Source organism: Mus caroli, unplaced genomic scaffold, assembly GCF_978045245.1.
Source record: "Mus caroli unplaced genomic scaffold, Mus_caroli_1 scaffold_6, whole genome shotgun sequence".
In the NCBI taxonomy this organism is placed as follows: domain Eukaryota; kingdom Metazoa; phylum Chordata; class Mammalia; order Rodentia; family Muridae; genus Mus; species Mus caroli.
In genome coordinates, this window is record NW_028227261.1 from 22,389,197 (window position 1) to 22,407,786 (window position 18,590).

Here is an 18,590-nt window from a genome sequence, read left to right on the forward strand (position 1 = left end):
AGGATCCTCAGAGGTGAAGACACGGGGTCCGGCAGATACAGGACAGGATGCCCAGACAGACAGGCACCTAGAGAATCCTGAACCCGTGTGAGAGCCACCAGGTACTGTAGGGAGCCCCACAATATTTTGAAGGCCCTATACTGAGATTATAGCTTATTTTAAAGTCAAAGATAGGGAAACCGGGCCAGTGGTGGCACATGCCTTTAGTCCCAGTACTCAGGGTTGCAGATCTCTGAGTTCAAAGCCAGCCTGGTCTACAGAGTGAGTTCCGGGACAGCCAGGGCTACACAGAGAAACCCTGTCTCCCAAACCAAACAAACAAATAAAGTAAAATCAAATCAAATCACGGTTGGGGAATGGACAATTGTGGGCTCTCCCCCTTGGAATCTCAGAATATAGGAGGCTGGGGTCGGAGGATCGTGAATCTCAGGCTCACCTGGCCTATGACATAAGACTGTCTCAACAAGGAAAAAAGAAACTGGGCAGCACTTTTTAAGGTGGAAGAACATGTGGCCCCCACGTTAAAAAATAAAAAGTCCTTAGAGGCACGGTGAGAAATATTGACTCGACAGAATCTCACAAGAAGCTGGGTGTGGTGGCGCACGCCTTTAATCCCAGCACTCGGGAGGCAGAGACTGGCGGATTTCTGAGTTCGAGGCCAGCCTGGTCTACAAAGCGAGTGCCAGGACAGCCAGGGCTATACAGAGAAACCCTGTCTCGAAAAACCAAAAAACAAACAAACAAACAAACAAAAAAAAAAAAAAAAAAAAAAAGAATCTCACAAGAAGCAGGCTTCTTGGCCTGTCTGTGAGGACGTCCCTAAACTAGGATAAGTAAAATGAGCAGACCCGTCTGAAATCTTACCAGCACCACGGGGTACCCTGGGAGAGCAAGGGAAGATGTCACCTGATTGCCAGCAGCTACTACCATGCAATCGACTCCTGACGGGTCTCCTTCCTCACTCCAGACACAGCCTGACCAGCCAGCCACCTCTTTGCACCAGCCCCTCCCCTCCATGACTGTTGTACCCTCAGCAGGGCCATGAGCTGTTGAGGGTGAGAAGCCCTTCCTCAAACCGTGAGCCAAATAAGCCCTTCCTTACATTGACTTTGTCAAGAGTTTTGTCACGGCAGCAAGCAAGGAACTAATATTGTCTTTTGTTGAGCTCCTTGAATTCCTGCCCCTTCTTCTTCACCCTCTGGGGTGCTGGGATTACAGGTGTGCACCACCTTGCCCAATCTATGCTGTGATGGGGATCGAGCTACAGCCTTGTAGGTAAACACTGCCAGTTGAATTGCTTAACAGGTAGCATGAAGATCCAAGCCCATCTGGGTCCAAACTGTTATCGTTACTATACCTCACTGGGTATTCACTAATAACTTTATTTGATAGAGTCCTCTCAGCCTAAGGTGGAGACAGTCACCCCATTTTACAGCAGAACAAACCAAGGCCAGAAGAGAAGGGAGTTCTGTGCCCACAGTCTCTTGTCTAGTCAGTGAGGGAGTCCAGAACCAGTCCCTGGCCCTCTTGACCACCCCTGGCCGTGTTCAGAGCGTTTCCGGTCTTCCACTGTGCCATCCTCTACCCTCTCTGTGACCCTCAGTGTGACCCTGCACAAATGGTGGTCTGCCTCTCTTCCCATCTGCTTTCTTCCCGAAGCTTCCAGCCCCCCAGAGGGATCCACACGGCATGCCCATCCCCCCACCCCCCTCACAGCCAAGCAGGAGCTGCTACTGCAGCCCCAGAGGCTGTGGAGAAAAGGAGGTGGCTTGCCAAAGCAAGAGTGCAGGTTTACATGAGGCTCCGGTCCCCGGACAAATGCCCCTCTGTACCTTGAGGCCTATTGTGACTGGCAGCCGTCCAGCTCTCACCGCGGGCAGCTTCAGAAGTTGGGATTGGTCTCTCTGCAGTCCTCGCTGCAGCCCTGCCCTGCCAGGTTCTGACTTGGGCAGGAAACAGGGGGTGTGTTCTCTCTGGAATGGAGACTGTGCTAGGCAAGCCAGTGTGGGGAGGGTGAGGGGCCACACCCTGAACCACTCAGGAAGCCCAACGTCTTAAGGTAGTGAGCAGCTGAGAGGAAGGTCACTGGGTCCCGACTGTCCCATTCCACAGGACAGAACGCTGCACTCTAGAGGGAACAAGTGACTTTGGAACAGTCCCGCAGCCAATGAGCAGCAAAGGTAAGATTTAAATCCAGGACCCCTCCCTCCCTCTCAGGCCAACATTCCAGCTATCAGGGTCTCTGCCATGCTCCCATGTGAGGCTACAGATCAGGAGATAAGGGCTCCCTGAAAGGGTGGCCTGCCTAGACACTGGAGCACTGGGTTCCTGGGACACCCTGTCTCCATTGAGCAGAGCAGTGAGTCTCAATCTGCCTACAATGCGACCCTTTGATAGAGTTCCTCATGTTGTACTGACCCCAACCCTGAGATTATTTCATTGCTTGCTACTTCATAACTGTAATTTTGCTATGGTTATGAATTGTGGTGTAACTATCTGATTGATAGGCAGAATATCTGATATGAGATGTTCCCCCAATGGGGTCAGGACCCACGGGTTGAGAACCCCCACCCCAGTGAGCTTTCCTCTCTGTAAGTCATGCATGGTAAGCACTTGGAGCCTGCCACGTCCTCAGGAATGGCAGAAGGAGAGGCAGGAACCCAAATCCAGACAATGTCACACACGATACGATACATGGCTCTGTGTCCCCAGTACTTGGGAAACTGAGGTAAGGGGTGGAGTTACATAGTAAAATCAGGCTGAACTCAAACGTGTAGCAGTTCAGCCTGTCGAGTAACTGGAATTATTATAGTGATCTCCTTTTTTAAAAAAAGATTTATTTATCTATTTATTATATGTGAGTATATTGTAGCTATCTTCAGATACACCAGGAGAGTGCATCAAATCTCATTCCGAATGGTTGTGAGCCATCATGTGGTTGCTGGGAATTGAACTCAGGACCTCTGAAAGAGCAGTTAGTGCTCTTAACCACTGAGCCATCTCTCCAGCCCAGCTTTTCCATTTCTAACAGGCCTTATTTCTTTTTCTTTTCTTTTTTTAAAAAAGATTTATTTATTATTATACATAAGATCACTGTAGCTGACTTCAGACACTCCAGAAGAGGGCATCAGATCTCATGATGGGTGGTTGTGAGCCACCATGTGGTTGCTGGGAATTGAACTCAGGACCTTCAGAAGAGCAGTCAGTGCTCTTACCGGCTGAGCCATCTCACCAGCCCCAGGCCTTATTTAAGACAGACAAAAACAGGCTGGAGAGATGGCTCAGTGGTTAAGAGCTCTCTGGTTACTCCTTCAGAGGACCCAGGTTCAATTACAACCTCCACACGGTGGCTCCCAACCATCTATAACTCCAATTCTAGGAACTCTGACACCTTCTTCTGACCTATGAGGGCACCAGGTAGCATGTAGTGCATAAACACACTATGATAAGATCAATACATCTAAAAACAATGGGGGTGGGGCACTGGAGAGATGGCTCAGTCAATGACATGCTTGCCCCACAAGCCTGAGGACCTGAGTTTGACACGCCCCAGCAACCACATAAAAAGCTGGGAAGCAGGCAGTGCCTTTTATTCCAGAGCTGGGGAGGCAGAGACCAAAGGATCCCTGGGGCTCACTACCTAAGCCGGTATGTGATGAACTTCAGGCCAGCAAATGATCCTGTCTCATAAAACCCGTGGGTCGCACTTGAGGAATGACACCCAAGTTAACCTCTGTCCTCCACACGCACACCTGTATGTGACTGTGGGGTGGGGAAAAACATTACTATTATGTGTATATATGATGTGTGCAATGTGTGCACATGTGGGTGCATGTGTGTGTGCATATGAGAGAGAGAAGTGGGGGGAAGGGAGAGTGAATGACTTTGGGGAGTCGATTCTCTCCACTCTGGGTCCCGGGGATCGAACTTGGGTCGTCAGGCTTGCGCTCTGAGCACTGTTACCTGCTGACTTCTCTCTCCTGCATCTTGCTTTCAGTAAGTGACTAAGTAACTCCAAGTTCTCTTGCTTCATGGGAGCAATACTGCCACGACAGCAGGGCACTAAAAGAGAAACGGGGTGGGGGTTCTCGACAGGCCTGGTTGTTACTGTGGGTCAAGGGCGAGTTATTTTATGCCTCTCTTTGCTGTTGCTGTACCCTGCTCCACGCTTCCGGAGGCCCTCTTGGTCCTCAGTCTCCTTGATTGTAAAGGAGAAGGCCGTGGACACAGGAGCAGCTGCCTCCTGGGGTTCTCATGGAGGATGTGGCAGATGAGGAAGCACTGTTGAAGTAGAAGTGAAGATCTCTCCCTTGGCCTTGGCGGGGAGCTTGGATTCTGCTGTAGTTCATCTACCAAACCCCAGCAGCCGATCTGTCTGTCCAGAGAGTGGGGAGTGTCCTTGGCTGGTAGAATCTTCTCTCCCTACTCCCTTCAGACAGACATCTCACCCCAGGTACATGCCCTTGTCTCCTGATTCTCCTGCCTATAGCTCTGTGTCGGAGAGTGCTAGGTTTACCACTACACCCAGGGCATGACCCTAGAGCAGGCCAGTGAGGCATTGTACCAGTGAGCTATACCCCAGACACTGCGGCTTGGGTTGTTGTTGTTGTTGTTGTTAGACAGAGCCTTCTAACTCCAGGCTGGCCTCCAACTCACGATCCTCCCGAGTGTTGTCCTGGGTGTGTGCCACCACACCCAGCTACAGTTCCCATCTAATCTAATCCCCACAAGACCACTGGAAAAGCTCTACTGGAACAGGTCCAAACAGGAACTGTGAAGACAGTGGGTAAGGAGGCCCTGGTTGTAATGACAGAATTCAGGCAGGGATCAGGGACCAAAAAAAAAAAAAAAAAAAAAAAAGTCATTCTGAGCCTAGCATGAGGGCACGGCTCTTGGATGACTGGGAATTTGAAGCCAGTCTGCTCTATGTAAAAAGTTCCAGGACAGCCACAGCTTCACAAGTCTGTGTTTCTGAAAAGAAAATAAAAGCCATTATAAATATTTCAGGCTCCCGATAGCCCACTTTAAGGATTGCTGAAATGGAAGATATTTAACCCAGAAGAACGTTTTCAGAGACCATAGAATTGCTCTTTTCCAGGGTAGGAAAAAAAAATCCTTAGACGCTTGGGTTCCGCAGGCTAGTTACCGACCTACAGCTAGCTGATACCGCCACCTACTGGACAGAGGTAGAATTGCCATGCTGCTATCAGCAGTAGGAAATCCATGCGGTTTCACACAGAGCAGAGCTCCTGAACCTGACAGGGTTGGTTTATGGAAAAGAAGGCAAAAGGGAATAGGGGCAGCTGCGGGATTGGGGGTGGGGTGACGACAAAGTGATCCTCATTGTCTGTAGCTCCAAAGAGCGCCAGTATTCGGAAAGTCGGAACTTTTCTTTAATCTCATTTAGGTTTCTTAATTATTTATTTATTTTGTGTATGTTTGATGATGCATGGATAGAGCTTAAAAGACAACTTGTACAAGTCCCCCCTCTTCATAAATCATGTGGGGGTTGAACTTGGGTCATCAGGTTTGGCAGCAAATGCCCCGATTTCACTTTTTAATTTTTTTTTTTTAATTGCTGAGGTAAGGGTCTTATGTAGCCCAGGCTGAACTCATACTCAATGTGTAGCCAGTGATGACCTTGAATTTCTGACCCTTCCATGTTTCAGGTGTGCACACCGTTTATACAGTGCTGAGGACTGAGCCTGAGGCTGCTGCTCTTTTTATTTTTATTTTTTAATTTTTTGGGTTTTTCGAGACAGGGTTTCTCTGTATAGCCCTGGCTGTCTTAGAACTCACTTTGTAGACCAGGCTGGCCTCGAACTCAGAAATCTGCCTGCCTCTGCCTCCCAAGTGCTGGGATTAAAGGCGTGTGCCATCATGCCTGGCCTGAAGCTGCTTCTTATGTGTTACCTACTGGGCTCTGTCCCACCTATGGAAGCTTTACTGAAACTCTGGGTTGCAGGTGGATATTTGTGACTTTGTCTGCTGGGGATTTGGTTTTCTTGTCTTCTCCAGGGAGAAGCTTGGGCGCACAGCGGAGGGCTAGGGCAGAGATGTATTGAGGTGGTGGAGGGGGACAGCAGTTATCCTCCTGATAACACTTCTTTTTTTTTTTTTTTTTTTTTTGGTTTTTCGAGACAGGGTTTCTCTGTGTAGCCCTGGCTGTCCTGGAACTCACTTTGTAGACCAGGCTGGCCTCGAACTCAGAAATCCGCCTGCCTCTGCCTCCCAAGTGCTGGGATTAAAGGTGTGCGCCACCACCGCCCGGCCCTGATAACACTTCTTACACTTGACCCCCAGGGGAGTCAAAGGGAGGATGAGTCAGTATGTAAAGGGTCATGACCTCCGACACTTCCCAGCCCAGCCCCCACACAGGACCAGTTAACCAGCAGAGGGAACAACCGGCTCTTGTGGAGACAGAGACGCTAGCTTGAGTAAAGTTAGGCTGAAGTATGTCAGAGTGTGTTTAAGAGCCGGCACGGTAGGAGCTGAGATCAAAGCTGGAGTAAGCATTCTGGCTCCTTAGCCCTCTTGGGTTTCTGTCCATCTCAATACTCACGAAGGCCATCTCTTCTGTGTGTGTTCTCTGGGAAGCAGTCTAAGAGGGGGAAGGGGATTCACGGAGACTGGCTGGGCGTCCCAGAACTCAGCCTCTGGCCTGGTATAGCTTTGGCTAACAGCTACATTAGGTGGGGCTCCTGTCCACTCTGCACCTCAGATGCCTCCTCTGTGCAGTGTGCACCGTGGCTGCACCCTCCCCTCCAAAATGAGGATGAGGGTGGAATGGGATCCTGCCTGGGAAGGCCAAGAGCCATGCTCATTACCGTAGTTGTGAAATTAGCTTTGGTCTGGAAAGGGACTGGGCATGCACAGTCCCCTGTCTTGGGTCTGGCTTGGTTAGCTACGGTTGCTGGGGCCCCCACACATGAAAGCATCCACACCCGTAGCCATCAGTGTTCACCGCCCTCCTCCCACCTTCTCTGATGTAGCAGGAACAGAGATGCCATTGAGAGCTGTCGCTGCCGGCATGAGGCAAGATCGAGGCAAGATCGGCTCTTGGGTTGCTCACTGTTCTTCCTGAAGGAGGAGTGACTGGCCGCCACCGGCACCTGGAACCCAGCACCGAGGAGGTGAACCCGGACGGACCTGAGGAGGAACCTGTGTCCTGTGTCCTTGGGAGACTACTCAGTGGTCAGTGTGTGTGTTTATACATGTGTGTATCTATGTGTATACATATATGTATGCTTGAATGAATCTGTAATGATGCGAGGGAGTATGAGGGCATATGTATGTGTGTATATGTGTTTATATGTGCATATGCACACGTGTGTGTATTTATAGGGGAATGGGTGGGAGTGGGTATGAGGGTGTATGTATGTGTGGCTATGTGTTTATATGTGTGCATGTGTACACATGTGTGCATGTTTGTGTGAATCGGGGAATGGGTGAGAGTGGGCATGTGTATGCATGTGTGTGTGTATGTGTGCATCTGAGTGTTACTGCAATGACTGGTCACTGCTCTCACCAGGTGCATCTCAGGGCAGGGAGGTGACAGAACACAGGCATTCCACGGGGCTGCTCTTCAGCTTGCAGACTGACTGAGCACGAGAGTGAGCTTTGTAGCTCTGAGCCTCAGGTCCCGATGGGAAGCCATGGGAAAGGAAACCCTGTATTCTGTGGCATCCTGTACTGGGAGCAGGTACTTGTACTGGGGTTAGACAGAAGATTTGGGCAAATGCGTCTTAGCATGTCTGCCTCACTGTGGCGTCAAAGGCAGGTGTCTGTCTTCAAGAGCCAAGCAGGGAGCCCGCCATCCTGATTTCTCATCTTTAGCCTATTTATTTGTTTATTTCTTTAGAGATAGTATCTCACTTATCCTGGGCTAGCTTCAACTCTGTTTGGAGCTGAGGATAACTTTGAAATCCTGACCGTCCTGCCTGCATCTCTGGGCGCTGGGATTACAGGCATTATCACTATGCCCAGGTTCATTGAACTCCTAATAGCAACACATTCCAGACTTGAGATGTAGCTCAGTGGGCAGAGTGCTTGCCTAGCAAGCGTGAAGCCCTAGGCTCAGTGCACACACCTATAATCCCAGCAGCGCTGGAGACGTGGAGGCCAGAGGGTCAGTTCAGGCTCATCGTTAGCTATAGAGTGGATGCGTGGCCGACCTGGAATACATGAAGTGCCATCTCAAAAAACAAAAAGTAGTGTTCACAGCTTACTCCCCAGCTCCCTTAGGGCCAGGCCTTTCAATTTACAGACAAGCAGAAGCTGGGAGGGATTCTGTCCCTTCCTGTGCTCCTCCCACTGGCAACGGGGAGATGAGGCTGTATCTGGTAGACAGAGCTAAAGAAGAACCAGAAGTGGCTATATCTTCAAGGTGGGACCGGGAGTGTGCAAAGACAAGGCAGGGACACTAGCTGTGCTTTCTGACTCACAGAGGCTGTGGGACAAGAGAGAACAATCTTGCTAACGCTGTCTGGGTGGGAGTCTTCAGGGAAGGGTGGTGACTTGCGGCTGTGTTCTTCCTGCTGGAGAGTATGTGGCCCACCTCAGCTTGTCTAAGGCAATCAGGTGACCAGAGCCTGGGACTGAAGACAGGGGAGGTCTGTAGAGTCCTATACGTTTCCTGGAGGGGGAGCTGAGCCATGGAAGGCCCTGAAAAATCACAAGAACCAGGGTGGGAGTCAAGACCCTGAACTCGCAGTGGGGCAAAGAAACTGAAGGGAGAGCCTGGCCTATAGATGAACAGGGGACTAATGACATGAAAAATCATCGTTGTAATTCAACTACAGAAACACACCTAATGACAAACATACGAAAAACACATCCACTATTTAAAATTATTAATCACTAATTATAAGCCAGGCCACCAAGAGCCGTCTTATGGTAGTACTTGACAGAGCCTCCAAGTGAGTGAAGATGGCCTCCCTCATGTCTCAGGCAGATGCCTGTCCCTGTTTCCATTATAGCTGGGAGAATGTTGGTAGAAGGGCTTGGGAGGCTTTACCATAGAACAAGGTTCTTGACCTGTGGGTCCCGACCCCTTTCACAAGCGTCACCTGTCAGGTATCCTGCATATCAGATGTTTACATCACGGTTCCTAACAGTAACCAAATTGCAGTTATGAAGTAGCAACGAAAATAATTTTATGGTTGGGGGTCACCACAACATGGGGAACTGTATTAAAGGATCACAGCATTAGGAAAGTTGAGAGCCACTGGTCTAGAGAGTAGGGGGCTGAAACCTGAGGCAGCCAGAACAGAAACAAGAGGAGAGGGCAGGTTCCTTGTCTCAGCAATCCAGTGGAGCTGGCCCGTGTCTATCTGTACAGCTATCTCTGTCTCTGTCTCTATCTCTGTCTATCTCTGTCTATCTATCTATCTACCTATCTACATCTATGTATCTATCTATCTACAGATCTATATCTGTCTATCTAGATCTAGATCTGTAGATCTATAGATAGGGATATATAGGGGTAAAACCCAGGGCTTCACATACCAGACATTTGCTCTACTACTGAGCTAGATCCTCAGGCTCTAAAATAGTGAAGTGAAATTTTGCTTATTTCCCATCTTTTCCTGACCCCTGTAGTTCAGAACAACCAATTTAGAACACCAGCCTGCTTCCGAGGCATGCTCGGTCGATCCTGGCATTCCCTCCTGGTGGCGAGACATCTAACTGTGCACCTCCCAACCCACCCTGACCTTACTGGGTTGAGTTTGTCTTCCTAGTAGTGACCTAGGAGAAGTGTAATGAATTCACACTGCTTTGAAAAAAACCCACAAGTTTCTAGGCTGGAGAGATGGCTGAGTGGTTAAGAACACTGGCTGCTCTCCCTGAAGACCTGGGTTCTATTCCCAGACTCTACAGGACAGCTCACAGCCATCTGTAAATTCAGTCCTAAAAGGTCTTATGCCTGCTTCTGACTGCCACCTGCACCAGACAGACAGACAGACAGACAGACAGACAAGTGAAAGGACTCATATCCAAAAAATAAAGTAAGTCTAAATAAATTAAAAATATTTCAAAAAGATAAACCAAGTTCCGAGTTCCTTGCCGAGCAAGGTGGCGGCACACGTCTGTGATCCCAGCACTGGGGAGGTGGAGTTCAAGGTCACCCTCAGCTATAAATGGAGCTAGGAGGCTGCCTAGGCTATGTGAGACCCTGTCAGAAGAGGCGAGAGGAAGGGAAGGGAGGGAGGGACGTTCCTTACACTTCTGGGGTACTGTTTTTGGGAACAGGCCTCATCTTTACTTGCTGTGAAAAGAAACTGTGTTTGAGAATTCTAGAACCATCCAGGAAATGAGGAAAAGAGGCTTTGAATAGGCGTGGCACAGACGTGGCACAAGCGTGGCACAGGCGTGGCAAGACTAATCCAAGGTTTTTTGGTTTTGTTTGTTTGCTTTTTGATTTTTCAGCTGACAGCAAGAGGATTTATTGTGCACGAGTTACACTTGGCCACAAGAAAGAAGAGAACTAGTTCAGAGTGCCAAAGGTCCAGCCAGGGCAGAAGACCAGCAGGACTGTTTTGGTCATAAGAAAGGCAGTCATTTTCCCAGGTGATCGTGGTGAGGTGACGTTGCGGGTCTCCTGAGACTTATTACCGACAGCAGCACACAGTCCAGACAGCTTGTTCCGGTGTCCTGGCCTTCAGCATCCCTCACTTCTGCCCCCGCAGGCGTCGTGGGGTCACGGGCCGGTTTGCTTGGCCCTCATCCTCATCTTTCTTCTCTTGCGCTTCAGCCTGCGCATTCTCTTCTTCTGCCTCTTCCCTCTCATGGCGCAGGAATCTCAAGGAAGGTGGTGCTAAGACCGAGAGCCTCATCCAAGTTTTAAGCAAAAGTTCTCCTTTGTTTTCAGCAGGGTCGAGATGACCACAGCCACCACTTTGGGGGACGCCGTCTTCTCGCTGAACATGACCAGGGGAGAGGACGCCCTGTATAAGAGTAAGGTGGACTTGGGGGAAGATGGCCAAGGCCAGTTCTGGGGTCAGCTTCCTGGTCCCATCACCTGCCAACCCTGTGCATGGCTGCTTTGTCCTGGGCCTCAGTTCCCTCACCTGTGAGACAGTGCATCCTCCCTGCAAGAGGTTGTTGTGAGAGTGTAAATGAGCCCCGGGAAGGAAGGGCCTGGTTCCTGTAGATATGCACAGCACATTAACCACCCCACCCCAAGCACCGTGGCAGGATGGGCTGCTGCTCCTCTTTGTCTCCAGCAAGTCCTGGAGTCCAGGGAGGGACGGAAGTTCGAATCTCTCAAGAGACTGAAGTGGGTCTCCTTGAAAAGTTAACTGCTTGCTAAGTTTGGTAGTGCACACCTTTAATTCCAACACTGGGGAAAGCAGAGGCAGGAGGATCTCTGTGAGTTCAAAGGCCAGACAGGGCTATCCAGAGGGAGATTCTGCCTTGAAGATGACAACAACAGAATTAAAAAGTAACAGCTCATTTACTATTTTTTTCTCCCCCTGCCCGCTGTTTTTGAGGGTTTCTCTGTGGAGCCCTGGCTATTCTGGACCTAACTCTATAGACCAGGCTGTCCTTAAACTCAGAGATCTGCCTCCAGAGTCCTGGGATTAAAGACGTGCAATACCAACGTTCAGTTGGTAGAGCATTTGCCCAGCAGACCCTCATAAAGGCCTGGGTTTTATTCCCAGCACTGGCGATGTGGGGACAGGAAGATTGAGAGTTCAAGGTTATCTTCAGCTACACATTAAGTCCAAGAACAACTTGAGCTGTACAAGACCTTGAATCTTAGTTTATGTCTCTACTGCTGTAATGAACACCATGGTTAAAAGCTACTCTGGGAGGAAAGGGTTTATTTTAGCTTACGGCTTACAGTTTATCATCACGGGAACCTGAGAGGCAGGAACAGGAAGGCAGGAACGGAAGCAGCGACAAGGGAGGGGTGCTGCTCACTGGCCTGTTCCTATGGCCTGCTCAGCCTGTTTACTGACACAACCCAGGACCTCTCACCTCAATCATTATTCAGGAAAATGGCCCTGCAGACAAAGGCCCACAGGCTGATCAGATGGAGGTAACTCCACAGCCAAGTGCATTCACCATGACACCAAGAACAGAGGGATACCAATGACTCCGAGGTCCTGTTCCCCAAAGGAACCCCCCCCCCACACACACACACACATACTGATTAGTTACATAAGGTTTTGAGTCTTGTATGATGGGGAAGAGAGCCATATGTGTTCTTTGTATTTGTTTTTTTTTATAGCATGAGTGTTTGCTAGCATGTACGTACCTGTGGAGGCCAGAAGAGGGCGCCAGATACCCAGAAACTAGAGTTACAGCCGGTGTGGATGCTGGGAATAGAAGCTGGGTCCCCTGGAAGAGCAGCCTGTTCTTACAAACCACTGAGCCATCTCTCTGGTCTTGTGTCTGGTATCTTTAGCTGAACCTTGTGTTTCTAGTCAAGTATGTTAGTGTTTTGTAATGTAGTATTCTATTCTCCGTGCCTGAGATGATATTAAGTGTCCCTGAGCAATTCATAGTTTCCAAAAATCATCATTGAAAGCATTCCAAAGTATATTATGGGCTGGACTACCTTATTAACCCACTTAGCATGTCAGTAATTTTGTTAACAGATGTTTTCAAACAGCCTTTCAACATTGAGGATTAGTTACCCCCTAAGTATGAAATTCGCTGTGAAGTGACAGATTAAGCCTAAAGCATGGATGTATTTGTGGTTCTTGAGGTTTTCAAAACTCTGACAAGGATGTTGTTCTCGGACATTTGGGAGTCTGCCATTGAAAATGTATTGGGCTTAGCCTCTGACCCAGTGCGCTACAGGACATGCATACTAGCCTTGTGTGTAAGAGCAAAAGATTGAAAACACAAACGATCTCAGTAGGAACTTGATGAACAAAACATGGTAATGTGCAGTCATTGAAACCATGGAGAACAGGTAAACGCATGGAGAGATGGAGGTGATAATACCATAAGATAACACACGGAATTGTCTGAGCTGGGGTGTTGTGTGTGTGCACGTGTGTGCGCGTGCGCGTGCGTTCCTGGAGTTACAGGTGGTTGTGAGCCATATGACGTAGGTACTAGGAACCCAGAACTGGGTCCTTTGCAAGAAGAATGTGTACTCTTAGCTCCAGATCCACCTCCCCAGCCCCCTTATTTAGCTTTATTCTGTTTTAGGACAGGAGACATGTAGTTTAGACTGGACTTGAACTTTCTGTGTAGTTGAAGATGACCTGGAACTCCTGGTCCTTCTGCCTCTGCCTTGAGTGCTGGATCCCAGGTGTGCACTACCACAGCTGGATCCCAGGTGTGCACCACCACAGCTGGATCCCAGGTGTGCACCACCACAGCTGGATCCCAGGTGTGCACCACCACAGCTGGATCCCAGGTGTGCACCACCACAGCTGGATCCCAGGTGTGCACCACCACAGCTGGATCCCAGGTGTGCACCACCACAGCTGGATCCCAGGTGTGCACCACCACAGCTGGATCCCAGGTGTGCACCACCACAGCTGGATCCCAGGTGTGCACCACCACAGCTGGATCCCAGGTGTGCACTACCACAGCTGGAAATCCAGGTGTCCTTTTAACAACTGCATATGTAAGACTATTCCCTTAGGACAGCTGTTTCAGACAGAAGACTGACTTTTTTTTAAAGAATTTATTTATTTTATTTATATGAGTACACTGTAGCTGTCTTCAGACACACCAGAAGAGGGCATCAGATCCCATTACAGATGGTTGTGAGTCACCATGTGGTTGCTGGGAATTGAACTCAGGACCTCTGGAAGAGCAGTCAGTGCTCTTAACCGCTGAGCCATCTCTCCAGCCCAAGACTGACATTTAAAAGATTTGTTCTTATTTTATGTATATGGGTGTTTTGCCTACATGAGTGTACACCGCGAGCAAGTAGTGCCCAAAATTGCCAGAAGAGGGTGTCAGACTCTACAGGTACTGGAGTCACAGAGGGTGTTAGATATTGTGTGGGTTCCGGGAACTGACCTCGGGTCCTGTGTAGGAGCAACCAGTGCTCTTAACTGCTGAGCCTTCTCTCTCCAGCGCCTGTTCCTAAAACCTTACCAGACTATGGTGTGCACACACAGGGCTGCACCAATGGATTGTAGAAGACCCGTGAACATTCTTGCCTATGTTTTAATTATTTTTGTATTTTCCAAATCATCTTAAAAAACCCACATTAATTGCACATTATCAAAAAAGGGTGGGGGGAGGACTGGAGAAATGGTTCAGTGGGTAGAGCACTGATTGTTCTTCCAAAGGTCCTGAGTTCAATTCCCAGCAACCACACAGTGGCTCACAACAACCTGTAATGAGATTGGACATCCTCTTCTGGCATGTCTGAAGACAGCAACAGTGTACTTATTTATAATAATAAAGAAATCTTTGGGCTGGAGCAAGCAGGGACTGAGCAAGCAGGGTTGACCGGAGCAAGCAGAGGTCCTAAAAATTCAATTCCCAACAACCACATGAAGGCTCACAACCATCTGTACAGCTACAGTGTACTCACATACATAAAATAAGTAAATAAATCTTTAAAAAGAGGGGAGGACGGTGTACTGATCTGTTCTGCAGATGTTTAGAGCTGTGCTGAAAGGAGGAGTCAGGCAGGCTCCATGGCACATACCTGAAAATCCCAGCCCTTTAGAGACAGAGGGGGAGAGTCAGGAGTTCGAGGCCATCACTGGCTCCTCCGCTGTGGGCCCGAGCTGAGGTAGCATTGGACAGAGACAGCATGGTGAGCCTCCCACTCATGATGCGGGAGGCAGAGATAGAGAAACATGATAAGATGACCTTCAAGGGCCCTAGTGCCCCTTCCTCTCACCAGGCCCCTCTCCCATACAGTTCTTGTCACCTCGAAATAGTGCCTTCAAACTATAAATTCAATAGCTAAATCTGATTAGATCAGGGCCAATGATCAGTAACTCAGTCCAATAGCCAGAGAACAAACCATCATCACTCTGTGAGATTTAGGCAGACACTCGGATCCAGGCCATGCATGACAAGGGTGGACTGGGAGCCCCCAATCTGTATGTCAACTCCTGTCTTCACCATCTCTGTTCTCTCTTATTTTGTATTTGAATTCATTTACCTTTTCTGGGGTGTGTGTGTGTGTGTGTGTGTGTGTGTGTGTGTGTGTGTGCGCGCGCACATGCGCACGCACGAATTTGCTTGTGTGTGTCCATACTGGTGTAAGAGTGCCCTGTGACACACACTCAGAGGCCAGAGAACACCCTCAATACCAGCCCTGCCCTTCTACCTACCTTGCCCGTAACAGGGTCTCTTTGTTATTTTCCCCACTGTACCCCAGCATACGCCAGGCTAGGGGACCTGCAGGCTTCTGGGGGTCCTCCTGTCTCTGTCCACCATGCCCACAGGAGCCCTGGGATCCCCATGCAGACTCGTGCGGTTCCTGGGGACTCCTACGTGTCTGATAAGAGCTTCTCCCACTTTCGGTTCCCTCTTCTCTGCAGGCTCTGGAGCCATCGTGGCTGCCATCGTGGTGGTTGTCATCATCATTGTCACCTTGGTGCTGATCCTGCTGAAGATGTACAACAGGTACCGGAGGCCCAGAACTCGCCAGTTCTCCTCCCCCATACACAGATCTCCCACCCATTCCACCTGTAGGTTGTTAGCTCACCTGCCATGGGTGACCCTGCCCCCCAAACTCTTTGTCAGAGCTGAGGTTCAAACCCAAACCATGCGGTTTCAAAGAAAATATTCCCACCATAGCATGTGACAATAACAGGGGCAGGGGATGAGGTTTGGAAGGTGGGGCTCTTGCCTAGCATCCGTGAAGGCCTCGGTTTGATTCCCAGTACCGTATAAATCAAGTATGGTGGCACTCAGGAGATAAAGGCAGGAGGACCAGAAGTGTACAGGATGAATTTGAGGCCAGCCTGGGCTACATAAAGCCCTGTCTCCAAGCCAACAACAATAGTAGCGTTAAGTATTATTTTTAAAGCCCTTGGCGGTGTTACCATTTGAACCTATAGGAAACAAGGAAGCAGCATTGAATTCCAGTGTCCCCTAAGGAGTTAGGATCTATCAGTGGATGAAATATCACATCAGGACTCATTATTGTTAACTACTGAATTTTATGGTATATAGAATGAAGATAGAATACTCAGTTTGCCAGTTTGTTTGAGACGGCATCTTCCCAGGTAGCCCAAGCTGGCCTCAAATGTTCCTGCCTCAGCCTTAAAAGTCCTGGGATTGTAGACATTTTAAGTCAGTTCTCTTCTCGATTATAATAAGATGTTCTGAAATATTCTTAGCAAAACATTTAGCATGCATACTCATGCTGCAAACCTTGAACGGCTTCCCTTAGCCTTGAATGCGGCCATGCTCGGATTCCATTCACTGTCAGGGACAGATTGCAGTTTAGCGGTTGAATTGAAACAGACTATCCCAGTGAGCCAAGCTGATGTTGAAGGGCCTTCCCAATTGTAACAGTGGCAATTGAACAGTGTGACCTTATGATGAGCCACGGTTACAGAGCCCATTCTTCACCGTCTCGTTCGTTACAGGAGAATGAGGACCAGGCGGGAGCTGGAGCCCAAGAGCCCAAAGCCACCTGTCCCTCCTGCCCTGGACCCCAACAGCAATGGCAGCCAGCAGCCTGCTACTGTAACCTTCGACCCTGCCAATGTCCATGTGGAGACTCGGTGACCCTGCCTTAGCACCATCCTTGCCTCTCTGCAAAGAACTTTGATGACCTGAAAGTCTGCTCTGCTGGCAGCTTCACCAAGTTCTTTCTGGTTGGGTAAACTGAGGCACCCTTCATACAGCCCCTGCAGCTTGAAGCCACCCTCACCTGTGCTCTGGCCACCCCAGCTATGTCCACGTCCCTGCTGCCACTCAACCAAAGCTCTGAGGACATTTCTTCTGTTACCTGACAAGAAGCACCGAGCTGGGGAAACTGGTGTGAGTCTGGTTGTTGTCTCACAAGCGCGACAGCTAGACAGCTTGATAGACAGACAGATATCTGAGTCTTCTGCTCAGGGTCAGGGAGTGTTAATGAGAGTGTTCCCCAGGGAGCCACTGGGAGCATCTCAGCTTAAGGGCATGTCCACAGCTTCCTCAATCCCATAGCCAGATGCAGGGAAACTAACTTGGACTAACTAGCCACAAAACCAACTTGATAGCATCTAACTGATCCAGTACTAGATGGCCACTAGCCAGCTCCTGATGGCCAGTCAGCGCTCTCCCCCTTTAACAAAGGGTACAGAGGCTGGATGAGGTGGCCTGTACCTGTCATGGCAGTGCTCAGTAAAAGCAGGAACACTGGGATTGCAGGACCAGCTTTAACCATATACAGAGATGCTTCTCTTTAAAAAAAAAATACACACATATACATATATATATATATCAGTATTCTTCAAAACTTCTACTGAATTAATAGAAAGAAGATGTACCCCGAGGAGCAGAGGCTAGCTCTAGGATGAGAAGCAGAGGGCTGGTGAGATGGCTCAGCAGTTAAGAGCACTCACTGCTCTTCCAGAGGTCCTGAGTTCAAGTCCCAGCAACCACATGGTGGCTCACAACCATCTGTAATGGGATTCAATGCCCTCTTCTGATGTGTCTGAAGACAGCTACAGGGTAGTCATATACATTAAATAAATATATAAATCTTAAAAAAAAAAAAAAAGGATGAGAAGCCGAGGCTAGCTCAAGGATGAGAAGCATAGGCTAGCTCTAGGATAAGAATTGTTACATTGCCCATGGTCCTGGGCTGTGTGGTAGCTGCTCTGGGCTCCTTCTGCTGCCCCAGGCAGACTACCCTGACCCTCCATTTCCTGGCTCCCTTTTATTTGGTTGCTAAGCTTCCCTGGCAGTCCTCTCGCCTCTGGGGACGAGTATTTTGAACCCATTAAACCTTGTATTTCCTGCATTCTTCTTTGTCACCTTGCAGAGTCAAAGCACAACACCATCAACTGATTCTCTGTGACAGCCAACCCCTGACCCTGGGCCAGAAGACAGTCCACAAACAAGGACAAACATTTTAGGATTAAGATTTACATCCAGGGGCTGGCGAGATGGCTCAGTGGTTAAGAGTGCCAACTGCTCTTCCAAAGGTCCCAAGTTCAAATCCCAGCAACCACATGGTGGTTCACAACCATCCGTAACAAAATCTGATGCCCTCTTCTGGAGTATATGAGGATAGCTACAGTGTACTTACATATAAATAAATAAATCTTTAAAAAAAAAAAAAAAAGATTTACAGCCAGCCAGGCAGTGGTGGCGCACGCCTTTAATCCCAGCACTTGGGAGGCAGAGGCAGGCGGATTTCTGAGTTTGAGGCCAACCTGGTCTACAAAGTGAGTTCCAGGACAGCCAGGGCTACACAGAGAAACCCTGTCTCAAAAAAAAGAAAGAAAGAAAGAAAGAAAGAAAGAAAGAGAGAGAGAGAGAGAGAGAGAGAGAGAGAGAGAGAGAAAGAAAGAAAGAAAGAAAGAAAGAAAGAAAGAAAGAAAGAAGAAAGAAAGAAGTGTAAGAAAGAGAAGAGAGTAGATCACCTGACATCCTCATCTGACCTGGTTTGCTCATAAGGGAACATATGCCACACACATGCAACACACACA

The 18,590-nt window shown here is 49.0% G+C and overlaps 1 protein-coding gene across 2 annotated transcripts in view; it reads left to right on the plus strand.

The window, feature by feature from the left end:
- The window catches only part of Ncmap (non-compact myelin associated protein), a 28,314-nt gene extending 10,426 nt beyond the window's left edge, over positions 1-17,888 (plus strand). Inside the window, exons 2-5 of one of the 2 annotated variants that reach the window (XM_085838388.1) lie at positions 7,087-7,194; positions 10,874-10,956; positions 15,480-15,564; positions 16,536-17,888. In XM_085838388.1, the coding sequence (XP_085694514.1) occupies positions 10,881-10,956; positions 15,480-15,564; positions 16,536-16,677 (303 nt within the window). In that variant the 5' untranslated portion in view covers positions 7,087-7,194; positions 10,874-10,880 and the 3' untranslated portion in view covers positions 16,678-17,888. The remainder of the gene's footprint in view (positions 1-7,086; positions 7,195-10,873; positions 10,957-15,479; positions 15,565-16,535) is intronic. The other variant, XM_085838389.1, reaches the window with a different exon arrangement.
- Positions 17,889-18,590: the final 702 nt, after the last annotated feature.